Genomic DNA, 17,023 nt, shown 5'->3' with positions numbered 1-17,023 from the left:
ATCGGAAGAAACCTGCTCGAAACGAATCCCACACGGGCGGAATTTTCTCTCGCGTTCGAAAATCGGAAATGAAACTGAACGCAAACTCGATCAGAATCGTCTATCTCCATTATTCCTTGAAACCGCATCATCAAATTTCACATTTCCTTTTTCTACGTCTCATTACTACGAATCCTTTCTACAAGATGTTTATGAACTTATTTTTTTTTTATCAACTAATAAAATTTTTATTTTTTATCAATAATATAACTTTATTTTTTATCAACTTTTTTTTAGTTTCAACGAAATCACAAATCGTAGGTGATGCTAAACTTCTACGCAGACGAGATACAAGTGGGTAGTAAATGATTCCCCGCGCAAAAATAAATTACAGAAGAACGAAAATTGTTCTGATGTATGTATATGCGTTCAAACTTCCAATAAGTAGAAATGGTAATTAATGAAAAGACGCGTTAGCTAAATTCTATTCAACTGCACGCGTGTACAACAGATTCTCAATATTTTATTTTGCACTTTTGACTTACTTTTGCATAACGCATACTATTTTGGCCACACCCTGTACGTATGGTTAGTTTTAATGACAGTCAGATGATTGTATCTGACTTGTTATATCATACTTTGCAGCACATAGTACATACGTTCTTGACACTATCAACTCTTGGCTGCAATTGCATAACAATGATGAGAAAAATTAGACTGCGGATATAATGTATTTGTAGTTAGTACATAAAATATACTGAAATTGAAAGTTCACGTCATATTTAATAATGATTAACATAAAAACCCTGCAGGGGAGAAATGAAGAAATTAACCCAAGAACTGAATTTGCATAAAAATTGACTACTACTAGTTGTCATATTTAATAATGATTAACATCAAAATCCTGCAGGGGAGAGATGAAGAAATTAACCCAAAAACTGAATTTGCATAAAAATTGACTACTACTAACAATAATAATTTCCACCCGCAATCTGATTCCGGAATATGGGATAAGGATTCTCGATGAAAGAGACACCGATAACGAATAATATCTTTCTGACGATCGACAATTTTAAGCACACGATCTAAGAGAAAGAAATGGGCCTATAAAAGGCTCCCGAAACCATTGGCGAAATTGTTTGATCGAAAGTAAATAGATAATGTTAAAGTGGTTGGTGTCAGTACAATAGTTTATGCTTCAAACACGCATCCAAGGATCGCTGAGGAACGGATGGCTATCGGTTCACGGATAATCTTGACTAGAAAGCTTAATTACTGGTTGCTGAAACTAATTAACACTCTCTATTACAAAATAAAAAATATTAAATAACTCTAACATCTAGAATACCGCCACTAATTTCTAATGTGTAAGGCTGTATATATTTCAATGAGCAAAAAAACATAAGAAAAACACGTTTGAGAATGAAATGCTATCAGTCCCGTGTAATAGAAAAACAATACTGTTATGTGCGCTATGCGAACACCGAATAGAAAGTCAAGGTCTACTCGCATCACACCAGAATCCAGCAATGATAGGCATATTCTTTTTCTTTTTGTGGTAATCAAAAACTAAAGAATTAAGTACAGTAGTTTTGGAGTAATTGTTCAGTTAGAAAGTATCTCAGAACAATTAACACAATAGTTCAATTGGAAATAAACAGATAATGCCAAAGTGGCTATGTTAACAATAGCTTACACGTTAAACACATATCTAATAATTACAAAGCGATGCGATCCGTATCATTCCCCAGATAACCTCAACTAAACAGCTACATCGGTTCGCATATTATCACTAGGATGAGTCACGTCAAAAGGAAACTTCGTTTTTCCCGTGTGTCCCAGTTCGTGTCGACCTCAGAGCAATTTTGACGCTCGGCCTCGGCCGACGAAAATCGAATTTCCACGCGGGGAAACGATTTAATCCCCTCGACTGACCCACTTCCCGGCAAAAGCAATTTGATCCTCCACACCGGGATAGAACTATCCGTCCGTCGAACGTCAGAGGCCTCGAGTGCAACATCACCGCGACGGGAACGAGGATTTTTCTCGCGAGTTCGGTGAAGGAAGCGGACAATGCGGCATTATTGGAGGGGCGGAACAGGAGCCACGGTGGCTGCGGGATAAGCAAATAATACGAACCCTTGAGACCGACCTAGCACTCGTTAACGCACGGATGCCTTTTAATTGCGGCGTATCGGAGGAAGAGGTGACGGCGACAAAGGGGGCCCCAAGGTGAAAGGAAAAACTCGAGGAACGAGGGGGCGTCGCAAAGCGCCGACGCTTTCAATCGTCGAAAAGGTACGAAGAATGGGAGGAGAAGTGGAGAGCACGATTCAGAGGGTAACGCGACCGCCCTACGCTCGTCCTTAGTCACGATTAAAGCCCGCGAAACGCGCGAGAGAACGCCCGTTGTCTGATCCTCGAGGCTGTGGTTTCGAGGCGGAGGGTTACTTTTTTGTTCAACACCGATCCACTCAACTCTTTCCAACACCGAGTCACGTAATTTCCTTCGGGAAGAACGTATCTGGAACGTATAGGGTGTGTTGTCGAACTGGTGATACAAGCCAATAGCTCCCCTCGTTTCTTATAACTTTTCACCATTGTTTTGGCAAATGTTTTAACTCCCTGTTGTTAAAATAAAATGAAACGACAATACTGGCATTAGTGCTACAATCATCACTTTAACAGATACCTAAGATTTATATTAACATGTAGACATTATCAGTAGAGTAATAGTACTGCCATCCTTCGATACATTTTATATAAACCGCCAGGTACAGAATTATTAGGTGATTGTACCAATATTCAAGTTTGTTACCAGCAGAAATAACAGACACAATAACTAGTTGGCTGAATTTTCAAAACTGATTTTTTCGAAAACGAAGCCCTCTACAAAAAAATGTTATTCTATATTGTCTACATATTTTTTCACAGAGAAATCGCATCCTGTACGGTTGTACCGCCAATTTCATGACATCCTATAGTATTCCAAAAGCACTCGATACTTTCAACAACTGTTATCGATTTCACGAACAGTTTCGAGATTCTACTCGCACGACACAATACGAAAGCAGAAAAAGTAAATAATTTTCACGTTACCGAAAAGGTACTCGAAATTATCGACGAGCATGGCAAGGATTCGATGAACTTCTTGTGGACATCTGTGAGACCCGCATAATGCGCGTAGCAGACTGACTCCGTGGCTCGATAGCGCGGAAAATGTTGATAAGATTACACGCAGAACGTGATAAGCGTAACTGCTCGGTACTCCTTATATGGAAAAAATCTAACGAGGCTGATAATCGGTCCGCTTGAAATACTGTTTACGTCTTTATCTTGAACCCTTTAAAGTCAACTTGCTATCTGGTAGAATTGCAGAGCTTCGAGTTTCTAATGTAGATATAATTACACTGTACCTGTAATTCTACTTCGATTCTGCACCTTTTTGTATTCATAAGCGTCCAACCTATTCCTTTTTCAAATCGTGTTATATATAAAAACTATATTGTTTCGGCGGAAAGTATTCAACGTGGTGGCTACAGATTTCTTTCTGTCTTCGTTTCACATTCTAACCGATGTAAAGTAATAAATAAAGCATCAAACATGTTTCATGGCGTAGACAATAGGATACAACAAAGTGTCTCAGAAACTGTGAGCTACAGTACTTTTATTCTCAGAATTGACTGCTTTATCAGACTTGACTGTAAAAAAAAGGTGGATAGATACTCCGTTAAAAAAGATAAATCCGAGTTTCAAGATTCCCCATCTCTACGAGACCATACACCTGTTGTACACATTATTTTCTCTTATTACACTGTTCAACACGAAAATACCTCATAACCAATTAGAAGCGTTTCTAATAGATTTTTATCAACTAAATACGAATTATTTCGCTTCCCTATTGAAAGAAAAAAGATTTTGTAACTAATTAGATTTTCTAAAACGCGTCTGAACCTAAGAAATGGACAGGAATAAATATGAATGAACATAAACGAACACAAATAAACACGAATGAATACATTCCACTACAGAAGGTTCAATACGCTCCTATCCATGTCAGATACAACATCTGCTTGCAGTTTTATACTATACTGTAAACAAGCATGAGTGAATTGCACAGGTGGAGCAATACTATTATTACGGCAGGTACTGTATTTTTCATAATACAATTGCGGAACGCTTAAAAAACAGAAAGACGTCATTGGTGGATAATTTCTCTGTATAAAATAACAAGTTTTTCGTCAATATTACAAAAGAAAACATTAACGAATATTTTCCTTTGATTTACCATCAAACGATTCATCGTATTCAACCGTATTTGATCGTGTTTATTCAAGTTTCACGTCGGCTGTAAACGAGACTTAATTACGCTTTGCTCGACGAATGATAAAAAAAAAACCACTAACTGTGTACTAAATACAAATAATACGCATCAAGTTTCACGTCGGCTGTAAACGAGACTTAATTACGCTTTGCTCGACGAATGATAAAAAAAAACACTAACTGTGTACTAAACACAAATAATACGCTACAAACACTTGGTAAATGGATTACACCAATTATCAATGCCCATTAACTTTCAATTTTCCGAACTCTCGCCTATTTCCTGAATGAATTATAATACTTAACCCATCGATTAACGACACGTGGGCCTTGCAAATCAAAATGATTTTTTTACACGGCCGAGGCAACGGAAGTTTCTCTTTTATCGTACGGAGCGGCGAGTTAAATATCAACAAGTTTCTCTCTTGTTACACGAGACACTTCAATTCCGTGTTGTCCTTTTTTCACGCTTTCACGGCGCGTTTTCATTTGTCCCGTCGCGTCGTGGTTATCGGGGAGCGGGCGGCTCGGTACGGCCCGGCCCACGAGAAACGCGGCAATTGAAAATCCTACGATTCCTCGTAAGTTCTCGCTGCGGCGTAACTACAACACGCGCATTCGACTGGCCATTCATTCCACGATTGGCCATGGCCTAGTTTCGCAGTTTCTGTTAATAGCTGTGTGTTCTTGCTCAACGGCGCGTGGGTACCACCTTTCCTCGCCGAAATTCGACTCGATTGTCGGGAGCCGAACAGGGATACCCTTATTTGACAAAAATAAACGCGGCGTAAGTGACCTTCTCGGAATTCTTCAATTTTTATTGCCTTAGACGTTTACGGTCTATCTTAACCCTTAATGTGTAAGCGTGAGTTTTTCGGGCCGGAGCTGGTTCGAGGATTTCTCGAAGACTAGCAGGTAGCGAACCTTTGCCCACCGTACCCTGCTTAAAAAAAAAAGTTCTTGGGTTGGTGTCTGAATTGAGAATGCTTGAAGATACTATATGAATTCTTTTTTCAGATTTTTAAGAAAATATAGCACATTTGAAAAATCAATCTGACGTGGAAAATCCACGTTTATACATTAAGATACCATACATATGGTTACACAATAAAGATTATGACGAATCGATAGAATCACAAACGCCGGTTGGGACGATCTGTCGCACCACGAATGTCGTACGCTGGACAGTAAGACAAAATTAAAAGCGTTCCCTTGGACGCTGAATAAATTCCTTGCTGATGAACATACGAATGTATTCAGCACTTTTTATTATATTTAACATGTTGAATGCCAAACGATTTTCCGATGTATTACTTACAACGCTGGAACGAAGACTTTACTACACGAATTACACACCTAATTCAATCATCTCGAATACAAAACGAGCTTCGAAACAATTTTCACTGCATATTCAACGTATTTAGCCACTGAGAATCACCACCTTTCCGCTTGCACCATCGGTTACGGGACAACTGTTTACAGGTAGGTATCGGTAGGGGATTTAATACCTGCGAGGAGGTGTCGTCTCGGAAGCCATCTGATGCCGAGTACAGGAAGTGCCGTAACAGTTCAACGAATCGTAACAGAATAAGTAGAACTGATCGTACGATGAATCGAAACATTCATGCGACTTTCAGCTCAAGGTTCTCTGACGAAATCGGCCCAAAATCATTGATCGATGAATGGAAAGATTGAGGAATAACGATGTGTTGCGACGTCAAAGAAAAAGTTTCGGTGTTTGATCGCCTTCTATCGGTTTGTTTGTGGCGCGAGACTCGATTAACGGTGTTTGATATCGAACAGTCGGTTCTTTCACGTGTACTTGACACTCTCCGCGAGTGTGCTTTTCACGCATCGGCGACCGGCGACATCGCTGAAGCGTGAAAAATAACGTCACGCGCGAATCGTTCGAGCCAGGCCATCCGAAGGTAACGAAATCGTCTATTACCACGTTCCGGAGATTGAGGGGGGATTCCGGTGTCGTTAACATTTTTATGTAATCATGCGTTGCCTAATTACATTCGGCTCGTCCACCGGATAATCCGGAGGCACGCGGCGGTTACGTCGCGCGATCAACGACGTCCCAGTTCAATGGCGTTCGATGATGGCTTTATAGTGATCGCGCTCTATCGCCGATGAATCGGGCGCAAAACCTGTTCGAATCTGAAAGCACGGCCTTGGTACATTTCTGCGCATTCGCCGTGTCCTATATTGCCTGAACGCAGCTTTCGACAGCCCAGCCAGTGGAACTGGGCTGAAAATGTATTGATAAATAAACTGTTCTGTAATGCCTCGATAGTGTTCCTCATCATTTCTACTTGCAAAAGATATTTAGGCCATTCTGGGGAAACAGTGGATGAAAGAACGTATTTGTACATCCAAGTATATTATGTTAATCGTATAACATATAAACCGAATAGAAGGTATAGATTAGTAAAATATAAGTTCTTTGAAAGATGACTACAGTTGATATGCTGAAAATTTGTGTAATACAATATGGGAACATAGAGAATTATTGCTAAAAAAAAAGGCGATTGAGTTAATACTATTTGTATTCACTGTACAGAGTGGGAGATAAAATTATTTACGAAGAAGAAATATAGTTATAAAACAGATGGAAAGTATATGAAGTATCATTTTCTTTGCAGTTTCTGTTTTACAATAAATGCCCAGGTTGCATTCCTTGAACTTGAATGCAGGCAATGCACCGACGATACCATGAATCGTATGCACAATGCTATGCTATGCATAATTCAAACGAAGTATAAGGCTGTTGTAACCACTTAATTGCTGAGAACAAGACCCATGTTCATATGACATTTTTGCAGAGAATGATTTCTCCTACAATCTACAGAAGTTCTTTTACACTCGTTCTCAATCATTCTGTATTAGCTTTGAACATTGCCCAGTGTTTCGGCATGCTGGATTTAATTAACATTCATGACGCGATAACATCTTTCTACGATTAAATAACCACCAACATTAAATAGAAACAAAAAGGAATATCGAACTGAAATAAAACTAAGACCGTTATTATGACTCACAGCAGCATTTCAAATATGAATAACTCGTTCTTAGACAATTGTACGACCGTTGTATATCTCTTCTACCGACGGTACAGAATCGTCGAATCCACGTGGTCTCGATAATTGTCACGAATCGATCTCGATCCAATGACAAAAAACAAGGTAACCTTAGATTCGTATCACAAGAACATCCGGCTCGAAGAATTGTCGTTCGGAGCGGTCACGGACAGATCGCGAAATTCTCGATTAAATTCCAGGTAGTGAGCGCCCGAGGCCCACGGAGCGGAGGAAGTGGGCCATTTTCATCGCGAGCCCGCAGCGTCTCGAAAAGCCAGTTCAAGTTAATTGCTCATCATCTGACCGATTCAGATATTAACTTACGAGCTAATCTAGCCCGGAGCCTCGTAATCTACCGACGGTTAATGAAAGTAAAGAGGTCGTTGCACCCTCTCGGGAACGCGGCGCGGCGTCCCGCGAGTAACGACAACGAAGTCACGTTCCTACGACGACAACGGATAAAGGGCACTCCGCCGGATTACCCTTTAATAACTCGCTGAAACCGCGTCCATTAGGCCTGTTTCCGTTGCACAACCCGAACGAAACCAGAATTTGCGAATCGCACCAGAAACTTTCGCCTTGATTCGAGGACCGTACCGTCAGCATTTCGCTTCTTTTCTAGACGGTCTTGCACGCGACGGATAATGGTACCTGAACAATAATTAGCTTTCTTGTCGACACGCGACTCTTGTGGTAAATCCGAGATATGTAGGATGCGACAAAATTCGTGGTGCGATCGAAAAATGTTATCGTGGTAGTTTTGTTGGCCACCCTATGTAGAAGATTAAAAGCACGGTAGCAATGGGATGTAAACGTACCGTTTCGACGTAATACCCTGCCTGAAATTCCTTGGGAATTGAGAAATCGATAGGCTGTACGCGAACGATCCGTAGCGGCATTTACGTAAATCCGTTTTCCATGGCACGGCTCGTTTGCCCGGGACGTTGTAATCCGCGACTGAGACCTTGAAAAAGCGATCTCCGCTCGCGAAACGTCATTTTCCAACGTCACACACGTCTAGACCATCGCCGTGGGCATGCCGTTTTTCTTAATATTCTCGCGACATGCAGAGCATTCGTCGCGATACGCTTTGATGTTGATTGAAATTCTGCATGGATCAATTTGAAAATAAAATTCGCCACGCCGCGTCGCCGTCTTGGGTTTCGTGTTCTTGCACGGCGTTCAAACGATCCCCGGTACCGTGTTTACAGTTAACTGAGTAAGCATTAATGGCGTATCGCCATTAACTATTACCGATAATCGCGATTAACCGGTTACGAGGATAAATAGTGCGCGGCTCGAAAGCTTGTCACTTTCCTGATTAAACGTAGGTTCCATTTCGCTTTGAAACCTCGAAAGTTGTTACCGCGATATGAACACCGACCTTCGTCGTGATCCAAGATAGTGAACGCGTTGCTCAAACCAATTCGAGACGTCTCAAGGTTCGGCTATTCGGTTTCAATTAGTCGAAGACGTGTTTCTGATACAATTTAACTGGCGACTCGAACAGATACGTTTACTCAACACGATTTCGACATGGTTGTTAATGTCGTTCACTTTTTGTTTTTAAGCCTAACACGATCTAAACTGTACAAAACTGTTCAAAATAGTAGTTTCTTTCGATACAATAAATCTTCTTAATTAAATAGAATGTATCTGACTGAATCGTGCGGCTCTTTAGTGTTGGTCGACGTGCGAGAATTTTATTTATACATGAATACAAAACGTGCTCTTTACTGTCGCTTGAGTAAGTCAATTCACGTCTGATCGATCAATCTTACTGTTCTGCACTAGACCATAAGTCCTACTAACATCACGATTCATTGACTGTCGCTGTACTTAAAATGTAATTACAAAAAGTCCAATAACTTTTTACAATATGTCATCGTATTTTATGTTCATATGTGTTAATATTAAAGTGCCACGGAAACGATCGTGCATCCTGAGTGACTGTCTTTCCTTTTTTTATATACAATCCCGTTTATGGGTATTAGAACACTCATTGAACGTGAATGAAACTTTCAAACAAACAGTTTTAAATGTGTAATATTTAGAGAAAACAACGAGGCACCTATGTTAACATACAATTTAAGTTAACAAAAAACTATGAAAAATATACTGGGTACGGTCCCAATGATTTTCTCAAGAATGAAACTTTAAATATAAAAGCTCCAGTCTTTATTTTCGACTCATATTTCACGAGGAGTCACTCCATACCAGATTATACCATCATTGCATCCACAACCTGTATAAATTCTCCAAAACATCGCATTGCCGTCACGTGTAGCAGGTGTTCCAATACTCACAAACAAGATCGTACATGGAGCTTCATAAATAATCGATGAAGCAAGCACATACCTTTTGGAATCGGATCGACGCTGTTCTGCGCGGAGAACTCGCCGAGGCCGAGGGTTCGATGTTGCTGGTGGTGATGGTGATGATGATGATTCTGTGGCGGGGGCGAAGCCTCCCTGACGCAGCCCATCAGCGTCAGCGCACCTCCGACCCCTCCTCCTCCTCCTCCACCGCCTCCGGTGGCGGTGCTCGTCGACATCCTGCTAGTCTGAAACACCCCGAAGAACCAAGCCCCGACATAAGACTCTCTGACCCGTTGGTACCATGCCGCGATAAACGAATTCTCGGCCGTTTTCCAGCTCTTCCAGCCATCCATCGTTAACCGTGTTTGTCTCGCTACCAAAAACCCCACTGGGGTCGTTTCTTTTGTTCTTTCGTACGCGCCGATTTTCCCGCCGTGCCGACACGAGCTCCGCGAATCGGCCACCGATACACACACGCGCGCGCGCGCGAGAGTAACTATGTCGAGACAATTCGAAGATATCGATCCGCGCCAGCTGACCTTAGTCGCCGTTCATACCGACCTTGCACGGTAGCTTTCTACCATCTGCCTGCTTTAACAAACGAATTCGCGACTCGTTTCGATCGTGTTTCTTTCTATACTTATATTCTAAACGGATAAAGGGGTTGATTTCGTTAGATGGGGTTCGATGCGTCGAAAGAACGCCCGGCGTACGCGTAAACACGAATTGATTCGTTGATTCTTTACGACCACAGGATCGTTGTGTAACACTTCGACGGTTGGTTACGGAACTTCTTTACGTTCTCTCTTCCATCACTTTCTTCGCACTCTGTTCCGTTCGGACTTTACGCAGGACAAGACCACTCTTCTGTCACGTCACTTCTCCGCTTGGAATACCAAAAAAACGTGTAACTAACAGTACGAGTAAAATTTTGTTATAAGAAAAAAGAGCTTCTTCGTTATTTTCGACGTCCGAAAAGTAAAGGGTTGAATTCTTCGTAGGACAAGGTCAGTCTCTCGCGTCACACTTCCATCGACGATCCAAAAAAAAAACAAAAGAAGAGTAATCCCGTGACGTATCCAGGTAAAATACATGCACGTAAAACCCTGTTACATGAGCAAGCAATCTCCTCGATGTTCCTGGATGTAAAAGAGCGCAGGAATGGACTTCCTGAAGGGCAAGATCAGGCGTCGTATATCCTCAGAAGATCCAAAAAGATGCGTACTCCCCTGACGTATTCAAATAAAACACCCGCCACACTCCGATACAGGCAAATACGGCTTCCTCGATGTTTCCAAAAATGAGGAGGCAAATGGATGGACTTCTCGCGGATCAAGGTCACTCTCTCGCGTTACAACTCCACGGAACGTTAAAAAAAAAAAAAGAGGAGTATACCCCTGACGTAACGAAATAAAACACACACGTGAAACTCTGTTAGAAGGGAAGAGAGGCTCCACGATGTTCCCGGTGATGGAGAAGCAGAAGGATGGGTCACGGAAGCGGACGTACGATGCCGACGTATTTGCGTGCGCGTGTACGTGTGTGTGTCTTTATGTGTGGCTCTGTGTATACCTCCGGGTTCCTTGTCTGCGGCACGCTCTCGACGAGAGACCGAGACCCGATGCAGCCTCTCTCCGGGTCGACAGGCTCCCTCGGCGTAGCAATGGGTCAGGAGATGGTCGCCATGGTAACTGCAGCGAGCGAGAGGTAGCAGGAGAGAGGCGGTATCGTGCATCGATTGCACCCTCGGACGACCCTGACCTTCGCACAGCTGACGACCACGGCGTCGGTCGGGAGTCCGCGTGTGCAGCGCCGCGGGACAACTAGACGGGTCGGGAGTATCGGGACGGGCAAGGCTGGATGGGGACGGTGAAATTAACGCTGCCGGTTCTCGTTAAAGTATCGTCGACGGGTCGTGTTACGCCTCCCCCGCTCCACCCCCGGAACCTTTCCAGTACCCCTCGCGATGGACCCTCGTCGCCTTTCTCTGCTTCCTACCTATCTGCTTCAAGTGGATATGCGTTTCCGTGACCCGGGAAAAGGGCTCGGTTACACCTTTGCTTTTCTACGTTAACCTTTAGCTTTCGAGATCCATGCGTCGTTGGTGTCCGTAGAATTTGTGATCGGTTTTGTTCACAACGGAGGCTTCGTATGGATTAGGTTGCGTTTCGGATGATATTGGTAAAGATTAAGATGCAGTTGGGAATGTATGAAGAGGGAAAAGTATTAGATAAAATTTTCAATACTATTTTCATTATTACAGATACGTTAAAAAGGAACGTACGAATATATGCAGAGAAATGAACGTTTATGGGCAAGGTACAACTATAGGCTGTTATTAAAACCTATTTCTATATTAATATAGAATGTGTAAAAATGGTACACTTCTGTTAGATACCTTGTATACACATTTCTATATTGACTGCAAAGTTTGAAAAGTATGTAATGATTCTGAGCTTGCAATTTCTGAAATGCGTAACAATAAATGATATATTACAGGAATTACGTAATTCCTGTTTATACTATAGTAAAATCAATCGCTAAACAATACTGATCACAACCACAGATGAAATAGAAATATATTCACCATTAAAATTCCTTCCTCTTATACGCAAGAATAAATGAACTAAATATTTTAATAGACAACACTTTCCGAGACATCCTGACATAACAAGTAGACTTCGTTACTATCATACAATACGGTGCAACCAAGTAAAGGATCAACACTCCGAGGCGCCTTCTAATCAAGGACCCCAACCATCCAAATTACATCACCATCCAAGAATCACACACCGTCAGACTCTGCACCCAGACGTTCAATTCAAGGGATGCACCGAGACAGTAATTGGAATCATTTCTCGCGCCTATACACCGAACGAGCTTCCTCGGTTCTCGGCAATCGAGTATCTCGAGCCCCGGAGGAACTCCTCCGACGTTCGAGGAACTCATTAATACGATAATACTCGCGGATCGAACCCGGCTTTGCATTCGTAATCGCGCGCAATGCCATGCCGCGGAGGAAGGAACGCTCGCTACTGCTATTGTAACGAGCTCGCGGCCGGTGAACGGGGTGAAAGTACCCGGCACTTTTCAGCTAGCGTTCCCGACGAACGAACAGCGAACGCGTGCGAGCGCTAATCGAGCTAAGTTCGTTAGATAAAGCGCAGAGATTGCCGTGACCTTGACATAGCTGCCATAAGCCGGTGGAAATGACTTCGCCGCTCAGTATTAGCCGTCCCTCACTATTGCTAACCCTCGTGAGACACGGTGGTTCTTGGCTGTTTCGCAGACGACGGCGCCTGGGTAGAATTGGACCCGTGGAATGTGCACACGCATAATAATATTAAGTGGAATAGCAAGATAATTGGATGCATGCACAATTCAAGACTACGTACAATATGATGATACTAATAATAATAATGTTTTCATTACACGATACAAGGCATATACGCAGTCAGTGTTGTCATAAAATTTGACACTCGTACGGTACGAGTCGTACTATGTACATTGTATATGCAATGGGGTGCGTGTAAATCTAAAAATGACTGAATTTATTGGAAATTTCTTGTAAAGGAATTATTATAAGGCATATACGCAGTCAGTGTTGTCATAAAATTTGACACTCGTACGGTACGAGTCGTACTATGCAATGGGGTGAGTGTAAATCTAAAAATGACTGAATTTATTGGGAATTTCTTGTAAAGGAATTATTCAACCAATCTATTTGAAAACTTTCAGAATACTTCATTGTACGATTAAACTGAATACAAAAATTTTTTTATTCGATTTAATTGTACAATAAAGTATTCTCAAAAGTTCAAAGAGATTGGTTTAATACTTTCTTCACAAGAAATTCCCAAAAATTCGTTCATTTTTAGCTGTTTACACCAGACTCTCCACTTAAGACGTAACCGACACCAAGATTCACGACCGTCTGACATTCCTTCCTTTGAGTCCTCAAAATTCCTTCTTTTTTCACACCACGTGGTAAAAGACCATTTTCTGTACAAAGTGTTCATTCTAATCTCCTACCTCTGTTGAACTTTGTGGTCGACGGTGGACTCATTCCAGAATCGTGTTAATGGCGTTCCTTGTGTATCTTCTTTTCCATCAAGAAGAGCAATTAAGAGAATGGCTTGCAATTAAGAAAACAATCTTTGCTACCTTCATTTTTATGCAGCAGACCTTACATCAACTTACGACATACATATTTTCTTCGAGTCCCTTTACTTTAACATTATGTTTAAATACTTCTACAAACGTTACTTGGTATTAATAAGTCTCTCGATAGAAATAATCTTAGTACATATTAATTCAGATTCCGCGGGGAGTTATTCACAATTTTCGATCGTAAAAAAGATTCGTTTGCATCAATATAATTATTTTTCTCCCGTTAATTGGCTTCAATGACGACGATACTCTCCGAGCCAAGACCGTAAAAGCCTTCGGATTTTTAAACCAGCGGTTCGTCTCCTCGAGGCTGTCGTAGCAAGGAACACTTGGTTATTAATTTTTTATTAACCTTGACATGACTTTCACGGCGACTTATGCGCCCGGAATAAGTCTTGTCGAACCGTCCATTAAGATGTCGCGGTTAATGTCGCCACAGAGGAGACTCTTCACCTTGTATGTATATGTATACGTAGGTACATCCACGCGGATGACGGAACACGGAGCAACGCAATTAACACCGCTTTGAAGAACCATCTCCACGTTCGAGGAGAAAGCGCGCGTGGTTCCCAATCTGTCGGGGTTCAATTGTTTCGTCAAATTCGAAAAGTGAAACGCGGATTTTGCCGACACCATTACGAATCGCGGTTTTACTTTTACTCTCGCGATTCCTTTTCCTCCCTTTTTGCGTCCCGTTTCTTCTCTACGGATATCCCAGCTTCGATCTCGATGCATTTCTTTACGGATTTCTATAAACAATCCTCTGTTTTATATACACCTTGTACAAGGCGTGACAGTCACTGTCTACCTAAAATATCCGCAATATTTTTTAGACGTACGAAATAATTTTATTTGCAAACACTAATATTACATGGTGTACTTTTTATACGTGGTGCAATGTCGCTATTGCACTTACTTATACTCGCGTATACGTATAAACGATTTCAACGACCTATAGTACAACGTCTATCGACATGAAAGAATGCGACAAAATAATGACTTTCACCGCGTCTTTTAACTTTCTATAACCGGATTGTACTTTTTTTTAGACATTTTTTAACAAAATAAGCTGACAAAAATTAAACCCAAGATATAAATGAAGAAATAATCTTACAATTGTTTTGTTACTATAAAAGGATAGTTTAGAATTCGATGTATTCATGAATACAGTAACAGGCTGAAGAAACTATTGGTGTGTAGGTTATTGACTTCAAAATCACACGACGTTATAGACGATTAAAAGTTCGTTTATTTTGATTAACTCTTCCTAGTTTCTATCCTGGACTCTGGTTTCACTCGCATACTTTGTAGCTACCAGGTAAACTCTTACTTTCTGTCATTATGATTTACAACACCATTCAAAAGTTTCATGTACTTCCAATAATTAACAGACTTCTAAATAATATATACCTAACATGCAGTCCCTTAATACGTAGTATCTTTAATAATACAATACATAATATTTTACTGCAATTATGTAACTGCCATTTTCGTATACCCATGTTTACCCATATAGATCCATGTAGACCAATTTAAACCAATGTAGACCAATGTAAACCCATTTGTGACTGTAATTTATGTTCAATAGGGAGGAAATCATGATTCCGTGAATCAGTTGAATCGTTCAGAAAAATTTCACGGCGAAATGATGGAAGAGCTGGAAAATTGCCGCGTCGACAACCGGAATCGAGTAGCCCCTGTCGACGCGCGAGCCGATTTTCCGTCGATTAGCCGCGTAATTGCGCGCTTCCGTTTCTGCCGAACAATTACAGCCGCGCGCAATCGTCTATAACGAGGCACCGATTCTCTCATCGCTCGAGTGTCCAGCAACGATGCTGTCTTGTTTCCGCCCTCGAGAATAATGTACCCGTTATATTGCGTTTTTTTCTTTTCCGGGATTCCATCCCGGTCCCTTCTTTTGTCCCGCCGGATACGCCAAGAAAGGAATAATTATGTCGGACCATGCTTTTCAATAAGTACCCATCTATCGGATCATTCCTTAAGCAATGTCGCTTCTAAGAACTGATAGGCTTTATAAAATTAAAACTTATAATTACCTTCGATCAGTTATAATATTTACTCATATTCGTAATTGAACGAAAAATATACAATGACTTTTACGCATGACTTACACCTCGATATTTACTCACATATTTAAATGTATCTTTTTTATTTATAGTTTTGATCTTGTATCTTATGGACAATAATGACTTCGATTGAATCCAAAGTAGGCAATAAAGATTTCGGTGGAATTTAATAACCGTGTATAGTTATTGCTGAACTTCGCCCACCACGCACTTATTACATTTTTCTTTGTACTTATTTCTTATCTTGTTTAATATGTAACAAAGACGTGATACTGTTATTTATTTTTTTATACGATTATATTCCATAATTCGATTTTTCTTCCAACAAAAAACAGCAAATTTTATCATTATTTATTCAAGTATAGTTGATGATGCAACTTACAATTTTGATCAATCGATAGACGTTGTGTATGTTATGCCTTTCGTAGTGAAAGGGTTAAAACAATTCAACCGATGCCATTGCACCGAAACGCTGGGAGTGCTATTGAAACGAGCGTAGAATCCGCTCCAAAAGAGCGTTGAATAAAATTGAACCGGACCGTGACCGTACCCGTACCACAATCGTAGCTGCGGCGCGCAAATAAAGCCTCACTATTTGTAAAAGAGCGATAAAATCGAAGAATATGACGCTCACCTTAAATAGGAACCGACATGATAGATACGGTTCGTGTTGCCGTGCCCCGAATATCTGCAAACACAAAAGCAAACATTAAAACGTGTTCTGAATAACTGAAGAATTCCAGTTGGAACATACAAAATAGATTCCATTTATTTATTTATACATAATTTATTCGCAACATGTTACTGCGCAGTGGGATTCTCACACCTCTACTCTTACATATTATACGTTTTTTAATTATGCATTGGTCCCGTAGCTGATAGCACAAGATTCTAGATGAAAAAGTAAGTCAAAGTCACAGAATAACGTTTCGTGATAAGTGGGTTTGAATTTTACCCGAGTACGTGTTACAAGACAACCACTATGTCCACCAAATGCTACACTATACCTGCTCTTTAATAAATAGTGGCGCATCTGTTAGTAACAAAACAGAATTACATATTT

General features: G+C 41.0%; 1 protein-coding gene across 1 annotated transcript in view; it reads right to left on the bottom strand.

Annotated features, from left to right (window-relative positions):
* The window catches only part of LOC107192508, a 52,947-nt gene extending 36,305 nt beyond the window's left edge, over nt 1-16,642 (bottom strand). The window contains exons 1-2 of the mRNA XM_015581787.1: nt 16,595-16,642; nt 9,744-9,948 (exon numbers count right to left, since the gene is read on the bottom strand). Coding sequence (XP_015437273.1) covers nt 9,744-9,939 — 196 coding nt within the window. The 5' untranslated portion in view covers nt 9,940-9,948; nt 16,595-16,642. The remainder of the gene's footprint in view (nt 1-9,743; nt 9,949-16,594) is intronic.
* Nucleotides 16,643-17,023: the final 381 nt, after the last annotated feature.

The sequence above is a fragment of the Dufourea novaeangliae genome, unplaced genomic scaffold (genome assembly GCF_001272555.1).
Source record: "Dufourea novaeangliae isolate 0120121106 unplaced genomic scaffold, ASM127255v1 scaffold368, whole genome shotgun sequence".
Lineage (NCBI taxonomy): Eukaryota > Metazoa > Arthropoda > Insecta > Hymenoptera > Halictidae > Dufourea > Dufourea novaeangliae.
Note: the sequence above shows the minus strand (reverse complement) of the source record. Positions and strands in the feature narration are given on the sequence as shown.